The following is a 27,741-nucleotide window of genomic DNA, read 5'->3' as shown; positions in this document are numbered from 1 at the left end:
TATTAACCAGGAATATAACAGGCAGATTAATCCACTCTGAAATTAATCATTAATTACTGCTTATCTCATCATTTGGTTTTATAAAATGTCAAAACCAAATTCCATGCATCTCCATGGACATAAAGACATCAAAGATGTGATTTATTATCTTATTCTGGCTGTGGGATGAGTTAAAGTCCTGCTATAAAACTGTTACATGACAAAGAAAAAGGTAAAAACTGTGGGAAATGAACACTGATAACATGATGAATAGTCAAAAATAAAAGCTCAAAAGTGCACATTGCAGCATATAAGTTTATTTCATTTGAAAAAGAACAGAAAAATAGCTTTATGTAGCAATACTTGTGCAGACGCACTGGCCTGGCAACTAAATATTAGTTACATGTTACATCATTTCACATAGAAATAAATCTCTATCAAGAGGAAGAGAAGGCATTAGTTTCTGACAGCATGAGTCAGTACATATACACTGATATGGCACCTGACCTTCATATAAAAATAAATCTCTCAAAATAGGAAAATACACACCCAATCAACAAGTTTAAAACAGGAAATGGCATCAAGCAGCAGGAAGTACAGTTGATAACGATGAGAACAGGTTAGTTTGAGTTAGAAAGAGACACTTCTGGAGTGAGTTGTTTGGGTTAGCAGACATGAGCGGAGCATAGTCTAATATTAACAATTACTGCCTTTTAACTGTATTATATTTTCTTGTCCACCTTTATTTAACTTTTTAAAAACTATCTTCACTATGAAATTAAAGTGAAACCTGTCATCTCCCTTCAATTGACACAAACTGTTCATTGACTTAAACCATCCAGACAACAAAAACACATTCACTATCCAACACAAACCACAGGATGTTTTCTTCATGTTCTCCCCAAACCAGTGTGTTCAGAGTTACTCACTCCATTTGTGTCTAAATGTAGAAACTGAAATGTTACAAAGGTTTGAAAAAAGTGGTTGCAGGTGTAGCGCCATCCCAAAAGTCTCAGATTGATAACAACAACAAGGATAAATTAAATTATTTATCTCTTTGGTTTCAAAGCATTTGAGGAGAATACATGAAGCTGACAGCCTATGGTTGAAAACTCACTCACTCATCCTCACACCATCCCCAGCACAGCTCTGTGTGGAGGTAACACTAGTGCATATTCACTGATATGGCATTAGCTTATAGCAGAAACACAACCTCAGCTAATGAAAAGGCTGCGTCCATTAGTAGTACTCACAGAGCAAGTGGCAGCAGAGCAGAACAACAATCTTACTTCTATAGTCACATGAAGCCTTTTGCAAATGGGGAAAGCTGACCTGGGACCAGTTAGCCTAAAAGGCTAAAAAACTTACTCTCTGGTAAGTTTGTAAGTTTAGTTGTTATTTGTCCAGGTTTTTATGCATCCAAGACAATGGATGTACTAAAAATGGAATTTTGTTTATGGTGCTCACATCTTTGAAAAGCTTCTCAGAACTTTCTGGATAATCCATAGACACTGAACTATTTTGGCTGGAACTACGTCTACTACTACTACTACTCACTAATTTCCTATAAAAACTACTGAGACTACTGAGACTGTGTTCTATGGATTATCCAAAATAATAGGATGAAATAATATTTCATGTTTTCTTTCCCCTCCTTCGCACTGAGGCAGAGGCAGAAATCTAAAAGACAGAAATGTCAAAACATGGACAAATTAAACCAATCTGCACGTCACAAGATGTAAGTGAGAAAACATGTTGTAATATGTATGTACTGGTCAAACCAGCACTTTTACAAGTTAAACAGTTTAAGTGATCTTCAGATTAGGTTTCTGTGAGAAGTTAAAACATTATCTGTGGCTCATGTGTGGATAGAAATTAGATTGGCTGTTCCTCAGAGAGAGAGAGAGAGGCACTACCCTACTAAAGCAATGTAACAGGTGGCAGCATATGCACTGATATGGCAGCTCACCTTCAGTAAACAAAGTGGCAGCAGCACCTTCTCTCATCATGTCTGATTCACACCAGCTGAACTCCTCTCTGCCACAAAAAACAAGTCCCTCATTTTCTTCAACAGTTGCTCCATTTAAATCCAAAGGCAGTTCCAACACGACATCTTCTCATATATTGAAATATTATTCAATCTGGTAGAAATTAAGCAATTTTAAGACAAAAACACAGTCAGAGAGAGAAGGAGTGGGTCTCCCGAAAAGCAGGGCTAAACTAGGCTGGACTAAGGCTATAGCGGGTGATTTGATTGGACAGCAATCAAGAAGGCTGACATCTGAAGATTCATGTGTGAAAAGTGGTGACAAAGGAGCCACACATGGAGAGAGAAGAGAGGAGGGGAAGAATACAGGAAAGGGATAAAGGGAAAAATGATTAGAAAGAAGGAGGAAGAAGGGAGTACGAGAAGAGGCAGGACGAATGTTTCATATTGTGCCTTTACATCCAGAGGTTGGTCAGCATGAAGCTGAACAGGGCCATCATCAGCAGCAACACAGAGGACATCACTGTGAGAGGGAGAGAATTATGGGAAATATCAGAGAGGTTGTACGCAGGAAAACAACTCTGACACATGATCTGGCTTTTAGAGCATAAACTCTGTGAGAAAGCGGCCATTTTATGAAATGAAAGTTGGTAGCAGCTTCCATAAACTCTGTCTTTATTCATGAATGGGTCTTCCTTTTTACGTCATCAATCTGCCCATCAATTTTCTATCCATCTGTATAACTTAATTCCTCATATACAGCTCATTATTTCTGGCCAGAGGGGGGTGTTACATTGTTCATCCATTTTTAAAAAATGATATCATCTGTAATATCCCCACCACTGCAACAGTAATTGAACTAGAGAGCGGGAGGCTTTATCCACATGTCAAAACAGGGTGCATAATTGTCTAACAAGATGGGATTGGCTCCATCCCCCCAGCATAAGCTAAGCTAACTCCTGCCTTCTGGCTGTAGCTTCATATTTAATGTACAGAGAATCATATCAATCTGAACAAATGCATTCTCCAAAATGTCCAATGTCAAAGTCAAATGTCTTTTAAATACAGTTTTAAAAAGTCCTGTAATACTGTGAAGTTGGGTGCAGTTGTTTAATTACAAGATGTATAAGTGGTGAGAGTTTGTTGCTTTTGTCACGGGAACAACAATCAGCTTTATTTCACAACCACATAGAAGAGATATATTTCCTACACTGAAAACAGCAATCACCTGTATTAGCGTTGGATTGTGAGGACTGATACATGCAGTTTCGTGTGTTTTTACCTGCACTTGATGAATTACACTCCATTTCAACCAGTGAGTCCATGTAACCCTGTCCCAGCCACTCCTGGTAGGTCTTTCTGTTAGCAACACCCACGAGGCGAACGGTGGAGTCTTTGAAGATGAGATCTGTGCCCTTATAGGCCTGAGAGTCAAACATCCTGAAATCAGGGTTTGTGTCACTGCCAAAGTATTTCTGCAGGGAAACAGTGAGGGAGAGATAAGGTGAATAAACACTGAAACTGTATTTCAAACATCCCAGTTACTACTTGATTAGCATTCATTTCACTGTAACAATAAAATGAGACATAACACTTTTAATCCATCACAGTGAACAGTTTGTCTCTCTAATTTCTTGATATATTTATTGATCAAACTTATGTAATTCCTTGGTTGTTTGTTCAATGACACATGGGCTTTTTGTTTCCACCTAGTTGTGATTGAGGACATGACTAATAAGTAGTGTTCACCTTGTACCACTAATTATGAACCAGATGATTGGATGACTGGATTAAGTAGATCAGGTTTTATTTCACACTCCATGTGTTTCTTACTTTTTTCCCTCTTAGCTCTGAAGAACTTTTCTCTGAGACTATTAATTCTGAGATGTCAGAGCATCTTTGAATGCACCACCAAAGAGATTTTGAAATTGGTCCTGGTTGTATCTGCACTAGTGATAGGACATACTTTGTACAGTGTAAACACTCTTACCTGTGCGTAGTCCAGGAGTCCATAGACATTGTGGATGTTGGTGTCTGGTCGTACCATTACAGCATGGGAGGGGACTCTGGCCAGGTTACAGTGTCTGTACTGCGTGACCTCGGCCTTAGTGTTCTGAGAACAGAGCAGCTGGAAATCTGTAGAGTGGAGATCTACTGCCCACGACTCACCAGAGTTACCTGGTAAACACACAAAATGAGGTGTTACCCACGTCCCTTAAAACTCTAAGACCTCTAAAAGAAGAACATTTTTCATCTTGGGGCAACTTGTCTTACCATCAGTGTTTTGGAAGACAGTAGAGTGCTTGACGAAAGCCACATCTCCATTTCCCTTCGCCAGACACCTGAATGGACAGACAGACAGACACATGTAGTAAGTTCAAGTACAACACAATCTGCAATTTAAATGAATGTTTCTTGTTTCATTTTTGGACAAATTTGACAATTCTAATGTCGTGTTTCCTTTCAAATTCAATAAAGATGCATTTTGAATTCACTACTGCTTTAATTCACGCTTCTGAATAACTTCTTCTCCATTGCAACAGTGGCTAAGACTTATGGATATTGTAGTATTTAAAGATGAAATAAGTAAAACTGGTGGTCACAGTATAAACCTATGGGATCATTACATTATCCAGGACAGACCTGTGTTTCTATGTTAAATAATAATGAGGATATCATTAATAGTGTGCAAGTGCAATGTTTTTTGGGACGTTCCAGTGTTTTGTACCTGAAGGCACCATCGTATCCATCATACAGGTCTTTCCCCTTCTCACATTTGTTGTTCCCTGAACTGTCTCCCACACACAAATCACACAGGCTGCTAGGGAAGCCAGGCTGGTTGGCACCTGGTACACAGCTCTGCTTGAAGAACCCTCCCACCGCTAGGCATCATGGGAGAGACGGGAAACAAAAAGTTAAACACTGGAGGGAAAATTTGTGCTGTTTAACCTGCTTTATCTAAAGTGAAACAAATGATTTTACATATCAAGGTTGGTTCATGGTATAATATCCATCTGCTTTATTTTCAGGCCTAAGAACCACCTAATAATTTAATTAAATTTAATCGATTTCTACAGTGAGTTCAGCTGACTTGTCCAGCTCTCACCTCTGCCACACTCACTAACACTCAGACACCGACATCTCACTGACCTTGGGGTATCTGACACTGCTGAGGGGTGATCAGGCCTTTCTCGATCAGGTTCGCCACGGGAACGTTCCAGCCAGCCGTGCGACCCAATCCAGTGTGACAGGAGCGACGACCACGCAGGTCTTCAATGTTACGGATGTCGAGGCTACTCTTTTTCACCACCGCCACTGCATAGTACATGGAGCCATCACGGTCATCTGGAGAGAGAGAGAGAGAGAGAAACGTGTTTGCATGTGCTGTCTTTGAATCCAGACTGTGAGACTGAATGTTTGTGCTTTCACCTGTGTAGCTCTCAGCGGTAGCAGGGACCAAGCCGTAGTCTTTGCCTGCTGTGTAGATGTAGCCTCCATCCAGAGTGATGGCATCAGCCTCGTTGTTCTACACCAACATGAGACAGAAGAGGAGAGTTCACCTTTTTACTCTGTACTTTTTATGAGCCACTGTTTTCTAGAGCCTGACTGATATATCAGCATGATTGATGACAGTTAGCTGATAGGTAACAAAGTCAAAGTTTCGGGTCCAACAAAACCAACAAGTCAGTTCAAGTTATAAACTTTGTGTTTGACCTCCTAAAACACTCATTTCACAAGAGTTAATGTTTTAATTTGAAATGAATGAACATCACTGCAGGAAGCAGCAGTGAGAAACATCTGTCACCTTGATTTTTGCCATGCAGTCAGTCACAGAGTCTCCGTAGACGCACTTGATGTCCGGAGTCAGACCTTTATTTTTAAAGTTTACGGCCATGTCAGCGCACTTCTGCTGCTCACCGCTGGACAACACACACCACCGCAGGACAGCTGGGATATTTACAGACACATGAGTGAGTGGTAAAGAAGGAAAGAACGACAGATGGATATGTCAATCAATAAATTTCACACAGGAAAGAAAGCCACTAGTGCTATTTTTTTCCTAACAAGTTAGTGGCATTTCACTTGCCTTAGTAACCTTTCATGTTTAAAGACCACTTTAATATTTCAGACTTACTTTCTGATTTACAGTCCATGGCTTTCATGGCATTGTAATAGTAGCGGCCCATCCACGTCTTGGGGTCGTCCGACTCTGCCCCCTGAAACAGGGTGGATGAATCGGAGAACAACAAATTTTCTCCTCCAAACGATGTAGATGAAAACAAGTTGAAGCCCGACTTTTCCTGCAGAGAGAAAGTTACACCTCATTAACCTCACAAATGAAGTCAACACGGTTTAACACATCTTTGAGTTGTGTCATTTTACACCTGGAACTAAATCCTACAATTTGATTTAAGAAAACTTCAATTTTCATGATTTAGATCTTATTTAGGTACTTATTCAGAACACTGCACATAAAGATAATTCTGGCTGAGATAAATGCCTGCTCAGGTGACAGGCGACAGGCTCTGATGGTGATGAAGTGGAGAAAATGAAACTGCTACTGGGTTCACAGGGATGCTGTTTATGAATGAGCAGAGGACCAGTTCATGGGTGTTCAATTCAGAGTGTGTGAGCTGTTGGGACGTACCAACCCCTCCGTCAGCATGCTGAACACCACAGAGGGAGTGACGTGATTGCCGACCACAATGCCACGAAACGGGACACGGACCAGATTGCATGTCTTCCAGTCAGAGACTTTAGCTCTGGTGCCGTCACGACACAGCAGCTGATAGTCTGAAGACATCAGTGGTTTTGCCCATTCTGGACCCCGACCTGGAGAAAAAAATAAGTGGTTAGCTAACACACATGAGAACCTGATAGCAGAATGGGTCACTAGTTACTGTAGATGTTACCATCAGTGTTCTCCTCGACAGTTGTGTGTTTGATGAAGGCCACCTCTCCTGCATCTTCAGCCAGACATCTTCAGAGACCAAACCAAAAAACAGGAGAAATTGAGAATTAAAGGTGCAACAAACTAAGACACATGTCTCTCTCTACATGTCCAGTTCTGCAGGACAGTAACTTCTCTGTGTGTGTGTGAGTGTATGTATGTACAGTATGAATGTGTGTTACCTGAAAGCTCCTTCATAGCTGAAGTATCTCTCCTTGTTGCTCTTTTCACATTTGTGCAGTCCGGTGGCGTCTCCTTTGCACAGCTGACACAGAGATGGAGGGTCTCCGGGCTCGTTTGCTCCGGGGATACAGCTAGCATTGAAGAAATTAGCCACACCTAATGGCAAACACACACGTCTCTCCTCAGCTGTCTGTATGTTCAGTATATGAATATATATATGTATTTGTATGTATATGTACATTTATCCTACCCTTTGGGATGTCACAGCCCATCACAGACATGTAACCCTGATCTATGAAGTATCCCAAAGGCATATTCCAGCCGGCTGTTCGGCCCTTCCCGGTGTGGCAGGTCTTTTTTCCTGCGAGGTTGTTGATGTTGATGGAAGGATTGGTTTTCTTCACCACAGCAACTGCATAGTAGGAGGCACCGGTACCTGAGGTAACGACAGCACAGGTGTTAACTGGGACAGTAAGTTCAACACGTTGTTATCAGGGAACAGACAGGAGATCTAGATCAAAGTACAGACTACCAATCCTGTTTTGAAATAACCCACATGCTGCACAGAGATTAGTGTGATAACTCAGAACTTGCATAAACTCAGTCCATGTCATCCATGATAAACAACAAGATCAAACTCGAGCTAATTTGTTATCACAAGTGGAGAATTATCACATCCAGAATTTGAACCAATACTTTTAATCCCACCTTCACTAACTTAGACTGAATTTAGGGGCACGTCATTTCTGTGTAGTTCTTGCAAAATCTTACGGTCAGGCTTTGATTCACTGGCAGCTATCTTGAAGGAGGTGGTCTTCCCCAGTTTGTAGATGTCACTGCCGAACATGGACAAGGCATCGGCTTCATTTTTCTGCAGGGACACAGCAAAGAGAAAGATTAAAAATTTCACAAATGTCAGGGAACAATCATATCCTTCCTCTTAAAATGAGTCAATCATCAACACTGGATTAAACATGCCTTTTAGAGGAAAACTTTTTACTTTTAAAATCTTTATTTCCTTATTACCTACAAAGGGAAATTTATAATGCATGCATTATGCTTGTGTTTCACTCCTTGTTCAGCTTCTGCTAACTGGGATGTCCTTTTCAGTTTGTGTTTGTCATTGCTCTGTGGGCCCAGATAACTGTATCAAATATTAACAAGTTTATTGCAACTTTGTGCTCTGCCTTGTTATCTGATGCCCGACTGTGTGTTCTGTTCATCTAAGTATTAAATCAGCTTTTAATGACTCCCCTGCTGTCCTGACTGATACAAATTGATACATAGTTCCTGTCATCCAACCAACCTGCAGTTTCTGAACGCAGCCCTCGACTGTCGCTCCGTTGACGCAGCTGAGGGACGGACGGATGGAGACGGCGGCGAAAGCCTCCGACATGGCCTGACATTTCCTCTGCTCTGGGTCGGAGATGGTGCACCATCTGATCAGGCTCTGGCTGAACACTGAGAAAAGAGATACACAGAGACCACTCATCATTCAGTTCTTAAGATATTCCACCAAATGATTCATGGAAACATCCTGTAATCCTGAATCCTATAACTTTAACTATGGATGGATTGAGGTCTTTTTTTTGCCTCTTTCTTTTGCAGGTAAAACCTGGGGATCCAAGCGGTCAAGGGGACTGGAGTGCTCATTTACCAATCCGTCCATGACTTCGACTATATTCTGTCAAATTCCACTGTATTGCCTGTCTTAATACAGTACTTCCCAACCTGTGAGCTGGGGCCCCTAAAAGGGACACGAGAGAAATCTGGGGAATCACAAGCTAAATAACAAAATGAACAAAAAAAACAAAAAACATGTTAGATGTATTTTCTGATGTTACTCACATATTTATTATTGTGAAACACTGGCTGGTTTGACCTCCACAGACTAGTTGAACTGCTCACAACTCAAATGTAGGCCGTGACAATGGATTAAAGTGAGTAGAAGTTTCTTTGTTTTATGTGTAAAGGGTCAAAAGCCGAGTAAAAAACGTCTGATGAGCAGGAAAAATGCACATTTTCTGTTTTCTTATCAGGGCTGTCAAAAACAGGCAATAAGTAATTCTACTCCAGCAACAGTACCACTCTTTATTTATCTCTTATCTAGTCTGAATATCATTTTGTTGTCCTCGTGTTTCATGATTTCATCTCTCTCCACTGTTCGTCAGCGTGCAAATGCTGCCTGTGTTTATCTTATACAACACTTTACTTTCTCAACAGATATACAAATAAAGCTTATTATTAATATGTAGAAAGATTTGAGCTGAACTGAGAAAAAATCCACAAATAAAACAAAAACACTGACTTGTAACTTTACAGTGTATTTAGGTGTAATAAAGTAGTTCTTACCAGCATGTACTATCAGCAGTAAAGCTCCTACTGTCCTCCACATGGCCATGGCCTTGTTCTCTCGTCCTCCCTCTGTGAAATAACCTCCTTTTCCTTCTCCTCTACTTTATATGACGACTCCCAAGTCAAAGTCCAACTTCTATCTCCAAGACCCGGCTTAAAGTCCTCGTGTGAAGCTCAGAGGAGGTTGTATTTTAAGTGATTTACAACACAGTCATCTACAACATGTCATTCAGGAGTCACAAGTCTTTCAGCTCGAGGATTTGAGGCTCAGAGTAGAGTTTATGAAGTGTGCCTCCCTGGTGTGTACCTGGTCTGACACGTCTCTGCTACTGCCGCCTGGCTGCAGGCCAAAGCCAGGACAGAGAGGTCTTTTACAGTCAGGACCCCACCTCTGCTTTCCTCTGCACTCCTCCACTCTACTAGTGTGGTGCTTTTCCACTGATGGGGAAAGGCAAAGAAGAGATTCATGCCAACGTAGTGAGACCGTTGGTCACTGACTCACTGCTGTGGCTGCTGAGACAAACAACAGAGACAGGGAGTCAGTTTACTTGCTTTCCTTACTAACTGTGACCTCATCTATGAATCTCAGAGGCTGAATTTATGAACTGAGCCTTGTTACCATGCTGTACCAAAAAGCAAATTCCACAGACTCTGGTCATGTGGTCATTAAAGTAAAGTGAAGTGAAGTGTGGAGAAGTGGTAGTTCAGATGGCCAAGGATGTACAACATTACACTGCTGCAGTAGGTTCATTTAACGCATCATTTCAAAGCAACAGACTTCAAGTCTATAAAAAACTAAAAACTAGACTCATATTTTCTTTAAGTTAATACGAGAATATAAGTTGTTTTCCTTGTATGATGTTTTACAGTATAATGTTTGATATAACATGGAATGCAGAGCAGGTGAAACTACATTCACTTACCTTTCTAATGGTCTCAACAGTAACTGTTATTAAATGTGACTGCAGAGTGGAGTTTGTAGTTCACCGGGAAGTCACATTATGTTTATGCTGCTGCTGCATTCACAGTGTGACTGAGTGAGGATGACATGGAGGTGACAGCCAAACTGAGGTGTCAGGATGGTGCTATTTTCCCCTCCCCGTGTGTTCATTATAGGAGCAGTCAGCGCCTAACATCATCTGACCTGAAAATCTGCTGTCGCCACTGGAAAAATATAGAAACCTATGATACAGTCAGTGAAAACAACTTTTATTTGTGTGAAACAGCTGGACTGTCTGTTCCTCACTGTGGGATGTGAGCTTTTCTTATTGTCACATACAGCAGGTTCTACGTGCAGCCAAGGTACCTATAAAGACATTTTATAAGATCTTTGTGTTTTATTCTCTTTAAATCCTGAATATGACTACCTGCCAACGTTTATTTGTCCTATAATTTATATCTTTGATAACAGTAGTTTAGTGCCGGATATTTACCTGTAATTACCGGATCATGGGGACTTGAACCCACGGACCGGATGAACTCAAGAGTGTGATAATGTGAACCTTGGACCTGACTTTGTAACATTGTAAAGGCTAAAAGTATCTGTGAAGATGATTTCTAATCTCAGAGATTTCATGCTTTGCCAAAAAATAAAGCACAAGAATTTCTTTAAAAACAAATAAAATTAAAGCTGCGAGCAGCGTTGAACGGGCCCTCGCACCCGGCGCCCGTCGGGGGAGCGGCGACCGCGGGACCCCGGCAACCGCGGGGTCAACGCAGGTCGCAGGGCACACGCTGGCGTAACAGTTCACACTTCCCAGATGTTAAAATTTTAAATAAAAGCTTTTACGCTAATTATTTTCTGTGATAATATTTTTCAGAGCTCATCATCTGTGACAGCTCTTGGCTCTCTTGACTGTAACCTCTCTGTGGCAGCTTCTCACAGACTCAATCAACTCCTCTTCCCCTCCCCCTCAAACACAAACACAAACACACCCACACACACACACACAAACACACAGAGAAATACCCCCTCCCAAAAGGAGATAAAACTCAGTTTTAACTTGAGTTTACAAGCTTTGAGCTTTGAGCAAAAGCATTTTTTTAAGTTCTGTTATTGGGTGCATATATAAATCATTTATGCTTAAACAAGGCTTATAATGAAGTTATTTGAACAGTGAATATCTCATCTGCCTAAAGTCAGGGCGAAGCCACTAACCAGCTGTAGGGATGGGTATCATTAGGATTTTATCTTTATCCATACAGACCCCTATCAGTCCAGCTCAGACTGTTACTGGTTTAAGAGAGTGAAGTTTATAGCAATTTGCAAAATTTGGAGATTAGTGACAAACTAACCAGTTAGACTACATACAGACAAGCTTTCATTTTAGCTGTTAGTAACAGTTTGCCATGAGCTTAACCAGCGTGCTGTGCTTCCTGTTAAACATGTCATGAGACTGTGGACAACGCTGAAAATATTACTTTACTAACTACTGGCCAAACAGGCGCTTTGACAAAGAAAAGGTAAAGGCCAGCAGCTTTTACTTTTCAATGCACTTGTCGTCAACTTGAGTGGCTTATATTCAGCTGGTTCACCTCGACGCTGGAGGACCTAGTGAACTTTTCCTGTCGCCGTACACTGAGTAAGACGAAAAAATCAGCTGACCCCGTGTGAAATTTCCTAACTGATCAAAACCAAACTGTAAAGACAGCATCAATCCACGCTCAGCTTTGGTCAAGGGGAGACATATGGTAAGATTACATGAATTCATGTAATCTTCTTTGAGACTACAATTTCAGACTTAACTAAGTCATTCACTAGTGTCTTGGCAGCATTTATGGGTTCTTTAGACAGGTCTCTAACTGGTTTTCTTTCCAGGGTCATTGAAATCTTTGGCTTCCTACCTCTGCCAGGCTTGTTCTGCACAGTGTGGCTCTCCTTGAATTTCTCGGTGACGCTTCTCATTTGAGTTCTTGACGCTTGGAAATGCTGTTATAACTTTGTATATCCTTCTCCTGCTTCCTAAGCATCGACAATTCTTCAAGTCTACAGTGATTTCCTTAGTTTTTGGCATGATGCTTTCTCAAGTGACAGCTCAAATCTTAACTGAAGTTTTTATACCGCGTGTAAAGCAGCTCTTGGCTCTCCTGACTGTAACCTCTCTGTGGCAGCTTCTCACAGACTCAATCAACTCTTCTTCCCCTCCCCCCTCAAACACAAACACAAACACAAACACACACACACACACACACACACACACACACAGACGCACACACACAGAGACCCCCTTCCAAAAACCCATCAAAGAGTAATACAATGGCTCCATCTATAGGATAAAGTAGAGAGTCGCAACAGGAAGTTACCCCAAAATCTGAGGTTTCAAACAGGAAGTTGGGTTTCTGAACTTTGACGGGCCAGAACCGGCACACGCTTCGACCAAAACTCACAATTTTCGGAGCCAGTCTTCCAAAAAATTCCTCAAGGAGGGGCTGACAACATTTGAAGTCAATCTGGTCACCCGTCTAGAAACTGGACATCACACTATAAAATATGTCATTTCCTGCTATAAATAGGTGGTGCTACAACAATTGTATGAATATTGACATATGGATGTGTGCAGATAGGTACCATTAACAATCCTGTAAAGTTTGATGCAGTTTGGACAAAGTATGGCCGAAATATAGCAAAAATAAAGCAACTTCCTGTTTCGTGGCGAGTAATCGAACTTTGAGGGGCCATAACTTCCACGCCCTTCAACAAAAACTCAAAATCTGCCGCAATTTAACATCGTCTATGTCTTAAGAACATACTATTAAGTTTTGAAGTCAATCGGATAATGCGTCTAGGACTAGTTCGCGTTCAAGCGACCCCTGGAAATGGCCAAAAACACACAATTTTTTCACCTTCCGGTCAAAATAAAAATACTTTCTGTTGGGTTTAGAATATGGCTCCAAGAGACTTTTTGGTGCGTCATGGGATGTTACATATGTGTGCAGATTTTCAGATTTTTAGGCGCAACGGGCTTGAGGGGCTGTTCCGTTTAAAAATGTAGGTGGCGCTACCGAGGCCATTTTACCACGCCCATGCTCAAGACCCCTAAATTATTAAATTTTTCGCCGTGCCTGACGCGTCTGCAAATTTTGGTAAGTTTTCACGCATGTTAAGGCCCTCAAAAAGCCGATCTAAGAGGCGGAAAAAGAAGAAAAAAAAAAATAATAATAATAATAATAATAATTAAAGCTGCGAGCAGCGTTGAACGGGCCCTCGCACCCGGCGCCCGTCGGGGGAGCGGCGACCGCGGGACCCCGGCAACCGCGGGGTCAACGCAGGTCGCAGGGCACACGCTGGCGTAACAGTTCACACTTCCGAGATGTAAAAATTTAAAATAAAAGCTTTTATGCTAATTATTTTCTGTGATAATATTTTTCAGAGCTCATCATCTGTGACAGCTCATGGCTCTCCTGACTGTAACCTCTCTGTGGCAGCTTCTCACAGACTCAATCAACTCCTCTTCCCCTCCCCCCTCAAACACAAACACAAACACACACACACACACAGATACCCCCTCCCAAAAGGAGATAAAACTCAGTTTTAACTTGAGTTTACAAGCTTTGAGCTTTGAGCAAAAGCATTTTTTTGCAAGTTCTGTTATTGGGTGCATATATAAATCATTTATGCTTAAACAAGGGTTATAATGAAGTTATTTGAACAGTGAATATCTCATCTGCCTAAAGTCAGGGCGAAGCCACTAACCAGCTGTAGGGATGGGTATCATTAGGATTTTATCTTTATCCATACAGACTCCTATCAGTCCAGCTCAGACTGTTACTGGTTTAAGAGAGTGAAGTTTATAGCAATTTGCCAAATTTGGAGATTAGTGACAAACTAACCAGTTAGACTACATACAGACAAGCTTTCATTTTAGCTGTTAGTAACAGTTTGCCATGAGCTTAACCAGCGTGCTGTGCTTCCTGTTAAACATGTCATGAGACTGTGGACAACGCTGAAAATATTACTTTACTAACTACTGGCCGAACAGGCGCTTTTACAAAGAAAAGGTAAAGGCCAGCAGCTTTTACTTTTCAATGCACTTGTCGTCAACTTGAGTGGCTTATATTCAGCTGGTTCACCTCGACGCTGGAGGACCTAGTGCACTTTTCCTGTCGCCGTACACTGAGTAACACGAAAAAAATCAGCTGACCCCGTGTGAAATTTCCTAACTGATCAAAACCAAACTGTAAAGACAGCATCAATCCACGCTCAGCTTTGGTCAAGGGGAGACATATGGTAAGATTACATGAATTCATGTAATCTTCTTTGAGGCTACAATTTCAGACTTAACTAAGTCATTCACTAGTGTCTTGGCAGCGTTTATGGGTTCTTTAGACAGGTCTCTCACTGGTTTTCTTTCCAGGGTCATTGAAATCTTTGGCTTCCTACCTCTGCCAGGCTTGTTCTGCACAGTGTGGCTCTCCTTGAATTTCTCGGTGACGTTTCTCATTTGAGTTCTTGACGCTTGGAAATACTGTTATAACTTTGTATATCCTTCTCCTGCTTCCTGAGCATCGACAATTCTTCAAGTCTACAGTGATTTCCTTAGTTTTTGGCATGATGCTTTCTCAAGTGACAGCTCAAATCTTAACTGAAGTTTTTATACCGCGTGTAAAGCAGCTCTTGGCTCTCCTGACTGTAACCTCTCTGTGGCAGCTTCTCACAGACTCAATCAACTCCTCTTCCCCTCCCCCCTCAAACACAAACACAAACACACACACACACACACACACACACACACACAGAGACCCCCTTCCAAAAACCCATCAAAGAGTAATACAATGGCTCCATCTATAGGATAAAGTAGAGAGTCGCAACAGGAAGTTACCCCAAAATCTGAGGTTTCAAACAGGAAGTTGGGTTTCTGAACTTTGACGGGCCAGAACCGGCACACGCTTCGACCAAAACTCACAATTTTCGGAGCCAGTCTTCCAAAAAATCCTCAAGGAGGGGCTGACAACATTTGAAGTGAATCTGGTCACCCGTCTAGAAACTGGACATCACACTATAAAATATGTCATTTCCTGCTATAAATAGGTGGCGCTACAACAATTGTATGAATATTGACATATGGATGTGTGCAGATAGGTACCATTAACAATCCTGTAAAGTTTGATGCAGTTTGGACAAAGTATGGCCGAAATATAGCAAATATAAAGCAACTTCCTGTTTCGTTGCGAGTAATCGAACTTTGAGGGGCCATAACTTCCACGCCCTTCAATGAAAAGTCCGAAACTTTTGCAATTTAACTTCGTCTATGTCTTAAGAACAAATTATCAAATTTTGAAGTCAATCGGATAATGCGTCTAGGACTAGTTCGCGTTCAAGCGACCCCTGGAAATGGCCAAAAACACACAATTTTTTCACCTTCCGGTCAAAATAAAAATACTTTCTGTTGGGTTTAGAATATGGCTCCAAGAGACTTTTTGGTGCGTCATGGGATGTTACATATGTGTGCAGATTTTCAGATTTTTAGGCGCAACGGGCTTGAGGGGCTGTTCCGTTTAAAAATGTAGGTGGCGCTACCGAGGCCATTTTGCCACACCCATGCTCAAGACCCCTAAATTCTTAAATTTTTCGCCGTGCCTGACGCGTCTGCAAATTTTCAGGAGTTTTGACGCATGTTAAGGCCTTCAAAAAGGCGATCAAAGAGGCGGAAAAAGAAGAAAAAAAATAATAATAATAATAATTAAAGCTGCGAGCAGCGTTGAACGGGCCCTCGCACCCGGCGCCCGTCGGGGGAGTGGCAACCGCGGGACCCCGGCAACCGCGGGGTCAACGCAGGTCGCAGGGCACACGCTGGCATAACAGTTCACACTTCCGAGATGTAAAAGTTTTAAATAAAAGCTTTTATGCTAATTATTTTCTGTCATAATATTTTTCAGAGCTCATCATCTGTGACAGCTCTTGGCTCTCTTGACTGTAACCTTCCTGTGGCAGCTTCTCACAGACTCAATCAACTCCTCTTCCCCTCCCCCCTCAAACACAAACACAAACACACACACACACACACACACACACACACACACACACACAGAGACCCCCTTCCAAAAATCCATCAAAGAGTAATACAATGGCTCCATCTATAGGATAAAGTAGAGAGTTGCACCAGGAAGTTACCCCAAAATCTGACCTTTCTGAGACAAAATTGGGTTTCCGAACTTTGACAGGCCAGAACAGGCACACGCTTCGACCAAAACTCACAATTTTCGGAGCCAGTCTTCCAAAAATCCTTAAGTCTGTCCTGACAACATTTGAAGTGAATCTGGTCACCCGTCTAGAAACTGGACATCACACTATAAAATATGTCATTTCCTGCTATAAATAGGTGGTGCTACAACAATTGTATGAATATTGACATATGGATGTGTGCAGATAGGTACCATTAACAATCCTGTAAAGTTTGATGCAGTTTGGACAAAGTATGGCCGAAATATAGCAAATATAAAGCAACTTCCTGTTTTGTGGCGAGTGATCGAACTTTGAGGGGCCATAACTTCCACGCCCTTCAATGAAAAGTCCGGAACTTTTGCAATTTAACTTCGTCTATGTCTTAAGAACAAATTATCAAATTTTGAAGTCAATCGGATAATGCGTCTAGGACTAGTTCGCGTTCAAGCGACCCCTGGAAATGGCCAAAAACACACAATTTTTTCACCTTCCGGTCAAAATAAAAATACTTTCTGTTGGGTTTAGAATATGGCTCCAAGAGACTTTTTGGTGCGTCATGGGATGTTACATATGTGTGCAGATTTTCAGATTTTTAGGCGCAACGGGCTTGAGGGGCTGTTCCGTTTAAAAATGTAGGTGGCGCTACCGAGGCCATTTTGCCACACCCATGCTCAAGACCCCTAAATTCTTAAATTTTTCGCCGTGCCTGACGCGTCTGCAAATTTTCAGGAGTTTTGACGCATGTTAAGGCCTTCAAAAAGGCAATCAAAGAGGCGGAAAAAGAAGAAAAAAAATAATAATAATAATAATTAAAGCTGCGAGCAGCGTTGAACGGGCCCTCGCACCCGGCGCCCGTCGGGGGAGCGGCGACCGCGGGACCCCGGCAACCGCGGGGTCAACGCAGGTCGCAGGGCACACGCTGGCGTAACAGTTCACACTTCCGAGATGTAAAAATTTAAAATAAAAGCTTTTATGCTAATTATTTTCTGTGATAATATTTTTCAGAGCTCATCATCTGTGACAGCTCATGGCTCTCCTGACTGTAACCTCTCTGTGGCAGCTTCTCACAGACTCAATCAACTCCTCTTCCCCTCCCCCCTCAAACACAAACACAAACACACACACACACACAGATACCCCCTCCCAAAAGGAGATAAAACTCAGTTTTAACTTGAGTTTACAAGCTTTGAGCTTTGAGCAAAAGCATTTTTTTGCAAGTTCTGTTATTGGGTGCATATATAAATCATTTATGCTTAAACAAGGGTTATAATGAAGTTATTTGAACAGTGAATATCTCATCTGCCTAAAGTCAGGGCGAAGCCACTAACCAGCTGTAGGGATGGGTATCATTAGGATTTTATCTTTATCCATACAGACCCCTATCAGTCCAGCTCAGACTGTTACTGGTTTAAGAGAGTGAAGTTTATAGCAATTTGCCAAATTTGGAGATTAGTGACAAACTAACCAGTTAGACTACATACAGACAAGCTTTCATTTTAGCTGTTAGTAACAGTTTGCCATGAGCTTAACCAGCGTGCTGTGCTTCGTGTTAAACATGTCATGAGACTGTGGACAACGCTGAAAATATTACTTTACTAACTACTGGCCGAACAGGCGCTTTTACAAAGAAAAGGTAAAGGCCAGCAGCTTTTACTTTTCAATGCACTTGTCGTCAACTTGAGTGGCTTATATTCAGCTGGTTCACCTCGACGCCGGTGGACCTAGTGCACTTTTCCTGTCGCCGTACACTGAGTAACACGAAAAAAATCAGCTGACCCCGTGTGAAATTTCCTAACTGATCAAAACCAAACTGTAAAGACAGCATCAATCCACGCTCAGCTTTGGTCAAGGGGAGACATATGGTAAGATTACATGAATTCATGTAATCTTCTTTGAGGCTACAATTTCAGACTTAACTAAGTCATTCACTAGTGTCTTGGCAGCGTTTATGGGTTCTTTAGACAGGTCTCTCACTGGTTTTCTTTCCAGGGTCATTGAAATCTTTGGCTTCCTACCTCTGCCAGGCTTGTTCTGCACAGTGTGGCTCTCCTTGAATTTCTCGGTGACGTTTCTCATTTGAGTTCTTGACGCTTGGAAATGCTGTTATAACTTTGTATATCCTTCTCCTGCTTCCTGAGCATCGACAATTCTTCAAGTCTACAGTGATTTCCTTAGTTTTTGGCATGATGCTTTCTCAAGTGACAGCTCAAATCTTAACTGAAGTTTTTATACCGCGTGTAAAGCAGCTCTTGGCTCTCCTGACTGTAACCTCTCTGTGGCAGCTTCTCACAGACTCAATCAACTCCTCTTCCCCTCCCCCCTCAAACACAAACACAAACACACACACACACACACACACACACACACACACAGAGACCCCCTTCCAAAAACCCATCAAAGAGTAATACAATGGCTCCATCTATAGGATAAAGTAGAGAGTCGCAACAGGAAGTTACCCCAAAATCTGAGGTTTCAAACAGGAAGTTGGGTTTCTGAACTTTGACGGGCCAGAACCGGCACACGCTTCGACCAAAACTCACAATTTTCGGAGCCAGTCTTCCAAAAAATCCTCAAGGAGGGGCTGACAACATTTGAAGTGAATCTGGTCACCCGTCTAGAAACTGGACATCACACTATAAAATATGTCATTTCCTGCTATAAATAGGTGGCGCTACAACAATTGTATGAATATTGACATATGGATGTGTGCAGATAGGTACCATTAACAATCCTGTAAAGTTTGATGCAGTTTGGACAAAGTATGGCCGAAATATAGCAAATATAAAGCAACTTCCTGTTTCGTTGCGAGTAATCGAACTTTGAGGGGCCATAACTTCCACGCCCTTCAATGAAAAGTCCGAAACTTTTGCAATTTAACTTCGTCTATGTCTTAAGAACAAATTATCAAATTTTGAAGTCAATCGGATAATGCGTCTAGGACTAGTTCGCGTTCAAGCGACCCCTGGAAATGGCCAAAAACACACAATTTTTTCACCTTCCGGTCAAAATAAAAATACTTTCTGTTGGGTTTAGAATATGGCTCCAAGAGACTTTTTGGTGCGTCATGGGATGTTACATATGTGTGCAGATTTTCAGATTTTTAGGCGCAACGGGCTTGAGGGGCTGTTCCGTTTAAAAATGTAGGTGGCGCTACCGAGGCCATTTTGCCACACCCATGCTCAAGACCCCTAAATTCTTAAATTTTTCGCCGTGCCTGACGCGTCTGCAAATTTTCAGGAGTTTTGACGCATGTTAAGGCCTTCAAAAAGGCGATCAAAGAGGCGGAAAAAGAAGAAAAAAAATAATAATAATAATAATTAAAGCTGCGAGCAGCGTTGAACGGGCCCTCGCACCCGGCGCCCGTCGGGGGAGCGGCGACCGCGGGACCCCGGCAACCGCGGGGTCAACGCAGGTCGCAGGGCACACGCTGGCGTAACAGTTCACACTTCCCAGATGTTAAAATTTTAAATAAAAGCTTTTACGCTAATTATTTTCTGTGATAATATTTTTCAGAGCTCATCATCTGTGACAGCTCTTGGCTCTCTTGACTGTAACCTCTCTGTGGCAGCTTCTCACAGACTCAATCAACTCCTCTTCCCCTCCCCCTCAAACACAAACACAAACACACCCACACACACACACACAAACACACAGAGAAATACCCCCTCCCAAAAGGAGATAAAACTCAGTTTTAACTTGAGTTTACAAGCTTTGAGCTTTGAGCAAAAGCATTTTTTTAAGTTCTGTTATTGGGTGCATATATAAATCATTTATGCTTAAACAAGGCTTATAATGAAGTTATTTGAACAGTGAATATCTCATCTGCCTAAAGTCAGGGCGAAGCCACTAACCAGCTGTAGGGATGGGTATCATTAAGATTTTATCTTTATCCATACAGACCCCTATCAGTCCAGCTCAGACTGTTACTGGTTTAAGAGAGTGAAGTTTATAGCAATTTGCAAAATTTGGAGATTAGTGACAAACTAACCAGTTAGACTACATACAGACAAGCTTTCATTTTAGCTGTTAGTAACAGTTTGCCATGAGCTTAACCAGCGTGCTGTGCTTCCTGTTAAACATGTCATGAGACTGTGGACAACGCTGAAAATATTACTTTACTAACTACTGGCCAAACAGGCGCTTTGACAAAGAAAAGGTAAAGGCCAGCAGCTTTTACTTTTCAATGCACTTGTCGTCAACTTGAGTGGCTTATATTCAGCTGGTTCACCTCGACGCTGGAGGACCTAGTGAACTTTTCCTGTCGCCGTACACTGAGTAAGACGAAAAAATCAGCTGACCCCGTGTGAAATTTCCTAACTGATCAAAACCAAACTGTAAAGACAGCATCAATCCACGCTCAGCTTTGGTCAAGGGGAGACATATGGTAATGGTATGGTTCATTGAGACTACAATTTCAGACTTAACTAAGTCATTCACTAGTGTCTTGGCAGCGTTTATGGGTTCTTTAGACAGGTCTCTAACTGGTTTTCTTTCCAGGGTCATTGAAATCTTTGGCTTCCTACCTCTGCCAGGCTTGTTCTGCACAGTGTGGCTCTCCCTTGAATTTCTCGGTGACGCTTCTCATTTGAGTTCTTGACGCTTGGAAATGCTGTTATAACTTTGTATATCCTTCTCCTGCTTCCTAAGCATCGACAATTCTTCAAGTCTACAGTGATTTCCTTAGTTTTTGGCATGATGCTTTCTCAAGTGACAGCTCAAATCTTAACTGAAGTTTTTATACCGCGTGTAAAGCAGCTCTTGGCTCTCCTGACTGTAACCTCTCTGTGGCAGCTTCTCACAGACTCAATCAACTCTTCTTCCCCTCCCCCCTCAAACACAAACACAAACACAAACACACACACACACACACACACACACACACACAGACACACACACACAGAGACCCCCTTCCAAAAACCCATCAAAGAGTAATACAATGGCTCCATCTATAGGATAAAGTAGAGAGTCGCAACAGGAAGTTACCCCAAAATCTGAGGTTTCAAACAGGAAGTTGGGTTTCCAAACTTTGACGGGCCAGAACCGGCACACGCTTCGACCCAAAACTCACAATTTTCGGAGCCAGTCTTCCAAAAAATTCCTCAAGGAGGGGCTGACAACATTTGAAGTGAATCTGGTCACCCGTCTAGAAACTGGACATCACACTATAAAATATGTCATTTCCTGCTATAAATAGGTGGTGCTACAACAATTGTATGAATATTGACATATGGATGTGTGCAGATAGGTACCATTAACAATCCTGTAAAGTTTGATGGCAGTTTGGACAAAGTATGGCCGAAATATAGCAAAAATAAAGCAACTTCCTGTTTCGTGGCGAGTAATCGAACTTTGAGGGGCCATAACTTCCACGCCCTTCAACAAAAACTCAAAATCTGCCGCAATTTAACATCGTCTATGTCTTAAGAACATACTATTAAGTTTTGAAGTCAATGGGATAATGCGTCTAGGACTAGTTCGCGTTCAAGCGACCCCTGGAAATGGCCAAAAACACACAATTTTTTCACCTTCCGGTCAAAATAAAAATACTTTCTGTTGGGTTTAGAATATGGCTCCAAGAGACTTTTTGGTGCGTCATGGGATGTTACATATGTGTGCAGATTTTCAGATTTTTAGGCGCAACGGGCTTGAGGGGCTGTTCCGTTTAAAAATGTAGGTGGCGCTACCGAGGCCATTTTACCACACCCATGCTCAAGACCCCTAAATTATTAAATTTTTCGCCGTGCCTGACGCGTCTGCAAATTTTCAGGAGTTTTGACGCATTTTAAGGCCCTCAAAAAGGCGATCAAAGAGGCGGAAAAAGAAGAAAAAAAATAATAATAATAATAATTAAAGCTGCGAGCAGCGTTGAACGGGCCCTCGCACCCGGCGCCCGTCGGGGGAGCGGCGACCGCGGGACTCCGGCAACCGCGGGGTCAACGCAGGTCGCAGGGCACACGCTGGCGTAACAGTTCACACTTCCGAGATGTAAAAATTTAAAATAAAAGCTTTTACGCTAATTATTTTCTGTGATAATATTTTTCAGAGCTCATCATCTGTGACAGCTCTTGGCTCTCCTGACTGTAACCTCTCTGTGGCAGCTTCTCACAGACTCAATCAACTCCTCTTCCCCTCCCCCCTCAAACACAAACACAAACACACACACACACACACACACACACACAAACACAGAGAGAGATACCCCCTCCCAAAAGGAGATAAAACTCAGTTTTAACTTGAGTTTAAAAGCTTTGAGCTTTGAGCAAAAGCATTTTTTTTAAGTTCTGTTATTGGGTGCATATATAAATCATTTATGCTTAAACAAGGCTTATAATGAAGTTTATTTGAACAGTGAATATCTCAGCTGCCTAAAGTCAGGGCGAAGCCACTAACCAGCTGTAGGGATGGGTATCATTCGGGATTTTATCTTTATCCATACAGACCCCTATCAGTCCAGCTCAGACTGTTACTGGTTTAAGAGAGTGAAGTTTATAGCAATTTGCAAAATTTTGGAGATTAGTGACAAACTAACCAGTTAGACTACATACAGACAAGCTTTCATTTTAGCTGTTAGTAACAGTTTGCCATGAGCTTAACCAGCGTGCTGTGCTTCCTGTTAAACATGTCATGAGACTGTGGACAACGCTGAAAATATTACTTTACTAACTACTGGCTGAACAGGCGCTTTGACAAAGAAAAGGTAAAGGCCAGCAGCTTTTACTTTTCAATGCCACTTGTCGTCAACTTGAGTGGCTTATATTCAGCTGGTTCACCTCGACGCCGGTGGATGTAGACATGCACTTTTCCTGTTGCCGTACACTGAGTAACACGAAAAAATCAGCTGACCCCTTGTGAAATTTCCTAACTGATCAAAAACCAAACTGTAAAGACAGCATCAATCCACGCTCAGCTTTGGTCAAGGGGAGACATATGGTAAGATTACATGAATTCAAAATAACCTACAATTCCTTCAAATTAATTTGAAGCCAGTTTAATTTTTTTGAGCCAGCTTTGACATCTGCAGATATGAGTTTCTGAAGAGGGGCCTGCTGAGGTTAGATGTGCTGAATAATATCCATTTTCATATCAGAAAAAACACTGCATTAAACATTGTCTTAGCTCACTGAGCTGAGGTCAACAGGTAATATAACCAACCTGTGAGGTGGCTCACCCCCGTAAGATAAACACATAAAATGATCCCTGATAGAACCGATAATTAAAGGCACATCAGTGGACAGGGAATGCTATTAAAACTAAACTATAAACTGGTGACATTAACTGCAAAAGAAGATTTTTATTGATACATTTCAGCGTAGAATTTAGTTTTCAATAAGGAAAATGCTGTAAGAAACCTGAATTTGTTGCAACAAATTTAAAATAAAAGCTTTTATGCTAATTATTTTCTGTGATAATATTTTTCAGAACTCATCATCTGTGACAGCTCATGGCTCTCTTGACTGTAACCTCCCTGTGGCAGCTTCTCACAGACTCAATCAACTCCTCTTCCCCTCCCCCCTCAAACACACACACACAGACACACACACACAGAGACCCCCTTCCAAAAACCCATCAAAGAGTAATACAATGGCTCCATCTGTAGGATAAAGTAGAGAGTCGCAACAGGAAGTTACCCCAAAATCTGAGGTTTCAAAACAGGAAGTTGGGTTTCCGAACTTTGACGGGCCAGAACCGGGCACACGCTTCGACCCAAACTCACAATTTTTCGGAGCCAGTCTTCCAAAAATTGTCAAGGAGGGGCTGACAACATTTGAAGTGAATCTGGTCACCCGTCTAGAAACTGGACATCACACTATAAAATATGTCATTTCCTGCTATAAATAGGTGGCGCTACAACAATTGTATGAATATTGACATATGGATGTGTGCAGATAGTACCATTAACAATCCTGTAAAGTTTGATGCAGTTTGGACAAAGTATGGCCGAAATATAGCAAAAATAAAGCAACTTCCTGTTTCGTGCGAGTAATCGAACTTTGAGGGGCCATAACTTCCACGCCCTTCAACAAAAACTCAAAATCTGCCGCAATTTAACATCGTCTATGTCTTAAGAACATACTATTAAGTTTTGAAGTCAATGGGATAATGCGTCTAGGACTAGTTCGCGTTCAAGCGACCCCTGGAAATGGCCAAAAACACACAATTTTTTCACCTTCCGGTCAAAATAAAAATACTTTCTGTTGGGTTTAGAATATGGCTCCAAGAGACTTTTGGTGGCGTCATGGGATGTTACATATGTGTGCAGATTTTCAGATTTTTAGGCGCAACGGGCTTGAGGGGCTGTTCCGTTTAAAAATGTAGGTGGCCGCTACCGAGGGCATTTTACCACGCCCATGCTCAAGACCCCTAAATTATTAAATTTTTCGCCGTGCCTGACGCGTCTGCAAATTTTGGTAAGTTTTCACGCATGTTAAGGCCCTCAAAAAGCCGATCTAAGAGGCGGAAAAAAGAAGAAAAAAAATAATAATAATAATAATAATAATAATATAATTAATAATTAAAGCTGCGAGCAGCGTTGAACGGGCCCTCGCACCCGGCGCCCGTCGGGGGAGCGGCGACCGCGGGACCCGGCAACCGCGGGGTCAACGCAGGTCGCAGGGCACACGCTGGCGTAACAGTTCACACTTCCCAGATGAAAAAATTTAAATAAAAGCTTTTACGCTAATTATTTTCTGTGATAATATTTTTCAGAGCTCATCATCTGTGACAGCTCTTGGCTCTCCTGACTGTAACCTCTCTGTGGCAGCTTCTCACAGACTCAATCAACTCCTCTTCCCCTCCCCCTCAAACACAAACACAAACACACACACACACACACACACACACAGATACCCCCTCCCAAAAGGAGATAAAACTCAGTTTTAACTTGAGTTTACAAGCTTTGAGCTTTGAGCAAAAGCATTTTTTTTAAGTTCTGTTATTGGGTGCATATATAAATCATTTATGCTTAAACAAGGCTTATAATGAAGTTATTTGAACAGTGAATATCTCATCTGCCTAAAGTCAGGGCGAAGCCACTAACCAGCTGTAGGGATGGGTATCATTAGGATTTTATCTTTATCCATACAGACCCCTATCAGTCCAGCTCAGACTGTTACTGGTTTAAGAGAGTGAAGTTTATAGCAATTTGCAAAATTTGGAGATTAGTGACAAACTAACCAGTTAGACTACATACAGACAAGCTTTCATTTTAGCTGTTAGTAACAGTTTGCCATGAGCTTAACCAGCGTGCTGTGCTTCCTGTTAAACATGTCATGAGACTGTGGACAACGCTGAAAATATTACTTTACTAACTACTGGCGAACAGGCGCTTTGACAAAGAAAAGGTAAAGGCCAGCAGCTTTTACTTTTCAATGCACTTGTCGTCAACTTGAGTGGCTTATATTCAGCTGGTTCACCTCGACGCCGGTGGATGTAGCTTTTCCTGTCGCCGTACACTGAGTAACACGAAAAAATCAGCTGACCCCTTGTGAAATTTCCTAACTGATCAAAACCAAACTGTAAAGACAGCATCAATCCACGCTCAGCTTTGGTCAAGGGGAGACATATGTAAGATTACATGAATTCAAAATAACCTACAATTCCTTAAATTAATTTGAAGCCAGTTTAATTTTTTGAGCCAGCTTTGACATCTGCAGATATGAGTTTCTGAAGAGGGGCCTGCTGAGGTTAGATGTGCTGAATAATATCCATTTTCATATCAGAAAAAACACTGCATTAAACATTGTCTTAGCTCACTGAGCTGAGGTCAACAGGTAATATAACCAACCTGTGAGGTGGCTCACCCCCGTAAGATAAACACATAAATGATCCCTGATAGAACCGATAATTAAAGGCACATCAGTGACAGGGAATGCTATTAAAACTAAACTATAAACTGGTGACATTAACTGCAAAAGAGATTTTTATTGATACATTTCAGGTAGAATTTAGTTTTCAATAAGGGAAACAGTGTAAGAAACCTGAATTTGTTGCAACAAATTTAAAATAAAAGCTTTTATGCTAATTATTTTCTGTGATAATATTTTTCAGAGCTCATCATCTGTGACAGCTCTTGGCTCTCTTGACTGTAACCTCCCTGTGGCAGCTTCTCACAGACTCAATCAACTCCTCTTCCCCTCCCCCTCACACACACACACACACACACACACACACACACAGAGACCCCCTTCCAAAAAACCCATCAAAGAGTAATACAATGGCTCCATCTGTAGGATAAAGGAGAGTCGCAACAGGAAGTTACCCCAAAATCTGAGGTTTCAAACAGGAAGTTGGGTTTCCGAACTTTGACGGGCCAGAACCGGCACACGCTTCGACCAAACTCACAATTTTCGGAGGACTTCTTCCAAAAATTGTCAAGGAGGGGCTGACAACATTTGAAGTGAATCTGGTCACCCGTCTAGAAACTGGACATCACACTATAAAATATGTCATTTCCTGCTATAAATAGGTGGTGCTACAACAATTGTATGAATATTGACATATGGATGTGTGCAGATAGGTACCATTAACAATCCTGTAAAGTTTGATGCAGTTTGGACAAAGTATGGCCGAAATATAGCAAAATAAAGCAACTTCCTGTTTTCGTGGCGAGTAATCGAACTTTGAGGGCCATAACTTCCACGCCCTTCAACAAAAACTCAAAATTTTGCAATTTAACATCGTCTATGTCTTAAGAACAAATTATAAATTTTGAAGTCAATCGGATAATGCGTCTAGGACTAGTTCGCGTTCAAGCGACCCCTGGAAATGGCCAAAAACACACAATTTTTTCACCTTCCGGTCAAAATAAAAATACTTTCTGTTGGGGGTTTAATATGGCTCCAAGAGACTTTTTGGTGCGTCATGGGATGTTACATATGTGTGCAGATTTTCAGATTTTTAGGCGCAACGGGCTTGAGGGGCTGTTCCGTTTAAAAATGTAGGTGGCGCTACCGAGGCCATTTTGCCACACCCATGCTCAAGACCCCTAAATTCTTAAATTTTTCGCCGTGCCTGACGCGTCTGCAAATTTTGGAGTTTTTGACGCATGTTTAAGGCCCTCAAAAAAGCCGATCAAAGAGGCGGAAAAAGAAGAAAAAAAATAATAATAATAATAATAATAATAAA

At 41.7% G+C, this 27,741-nt stretch overlaps 1 protein-coding gene across 1 annotated transcript; it reads right to left on the bottom strand.

The window, feature by feature from the left end:
- Positions 1–276: 276 nt before the first annotated feature.
- LOC108876645 (melanotransferrin) lies at positions 277–9,775 on the bottom strand. The gene is made up of 16 exons (XM_018666290.2): positions 9,453–9,775; positions 8,407–8,561; positions 7,872–7,971; positions 7,351–7,536; positions 7,100–7,256; positions 6,880–6,947; positions 6,615–6,799; positions 6,102–6,267; positions 5,772–5,914; positions 5,396–5,492; positions 5,117–5,311; positions 4,695–4,848; positions 4,241–4,308; positions 3,957–4,144; positions 3,249–3,441; positions 277–2,489 (listed from the first exon to the last, which is right to left on the bottom strand). Exons 1-16 carry the CDS (start codon positions 9,499–9,501, stop codon positions 2,422–2,424), a joined length of 2,172 nt encoding a protein of 723 aa, XP_018521806.1. The 5' UTR covers positions 9,502–9,775; the 3' UTR covers positions 277–2,421.
- Positions 9,776–27,741: the final 17,966 nt, after the last annotated feature.

This window comes from Lates calcarifer, linkage group LG17 (genome assembly GCF_001640805.2).
Source record: "Lates calcarifer isolate ASB-BC8 linkage group LG17, TLL_Latcal_v3, whole genome shotgun sequence".
Classification (NCBI taxonomy): domain Eukaryota; kingdom Metazoa; phylum Chordata; class Actinopteri; family Centropomidae; genus Lates; species Lates calcarifer.
This window is presented reverse-complemented; position numbering and strand designations above follow the sequence as displayed.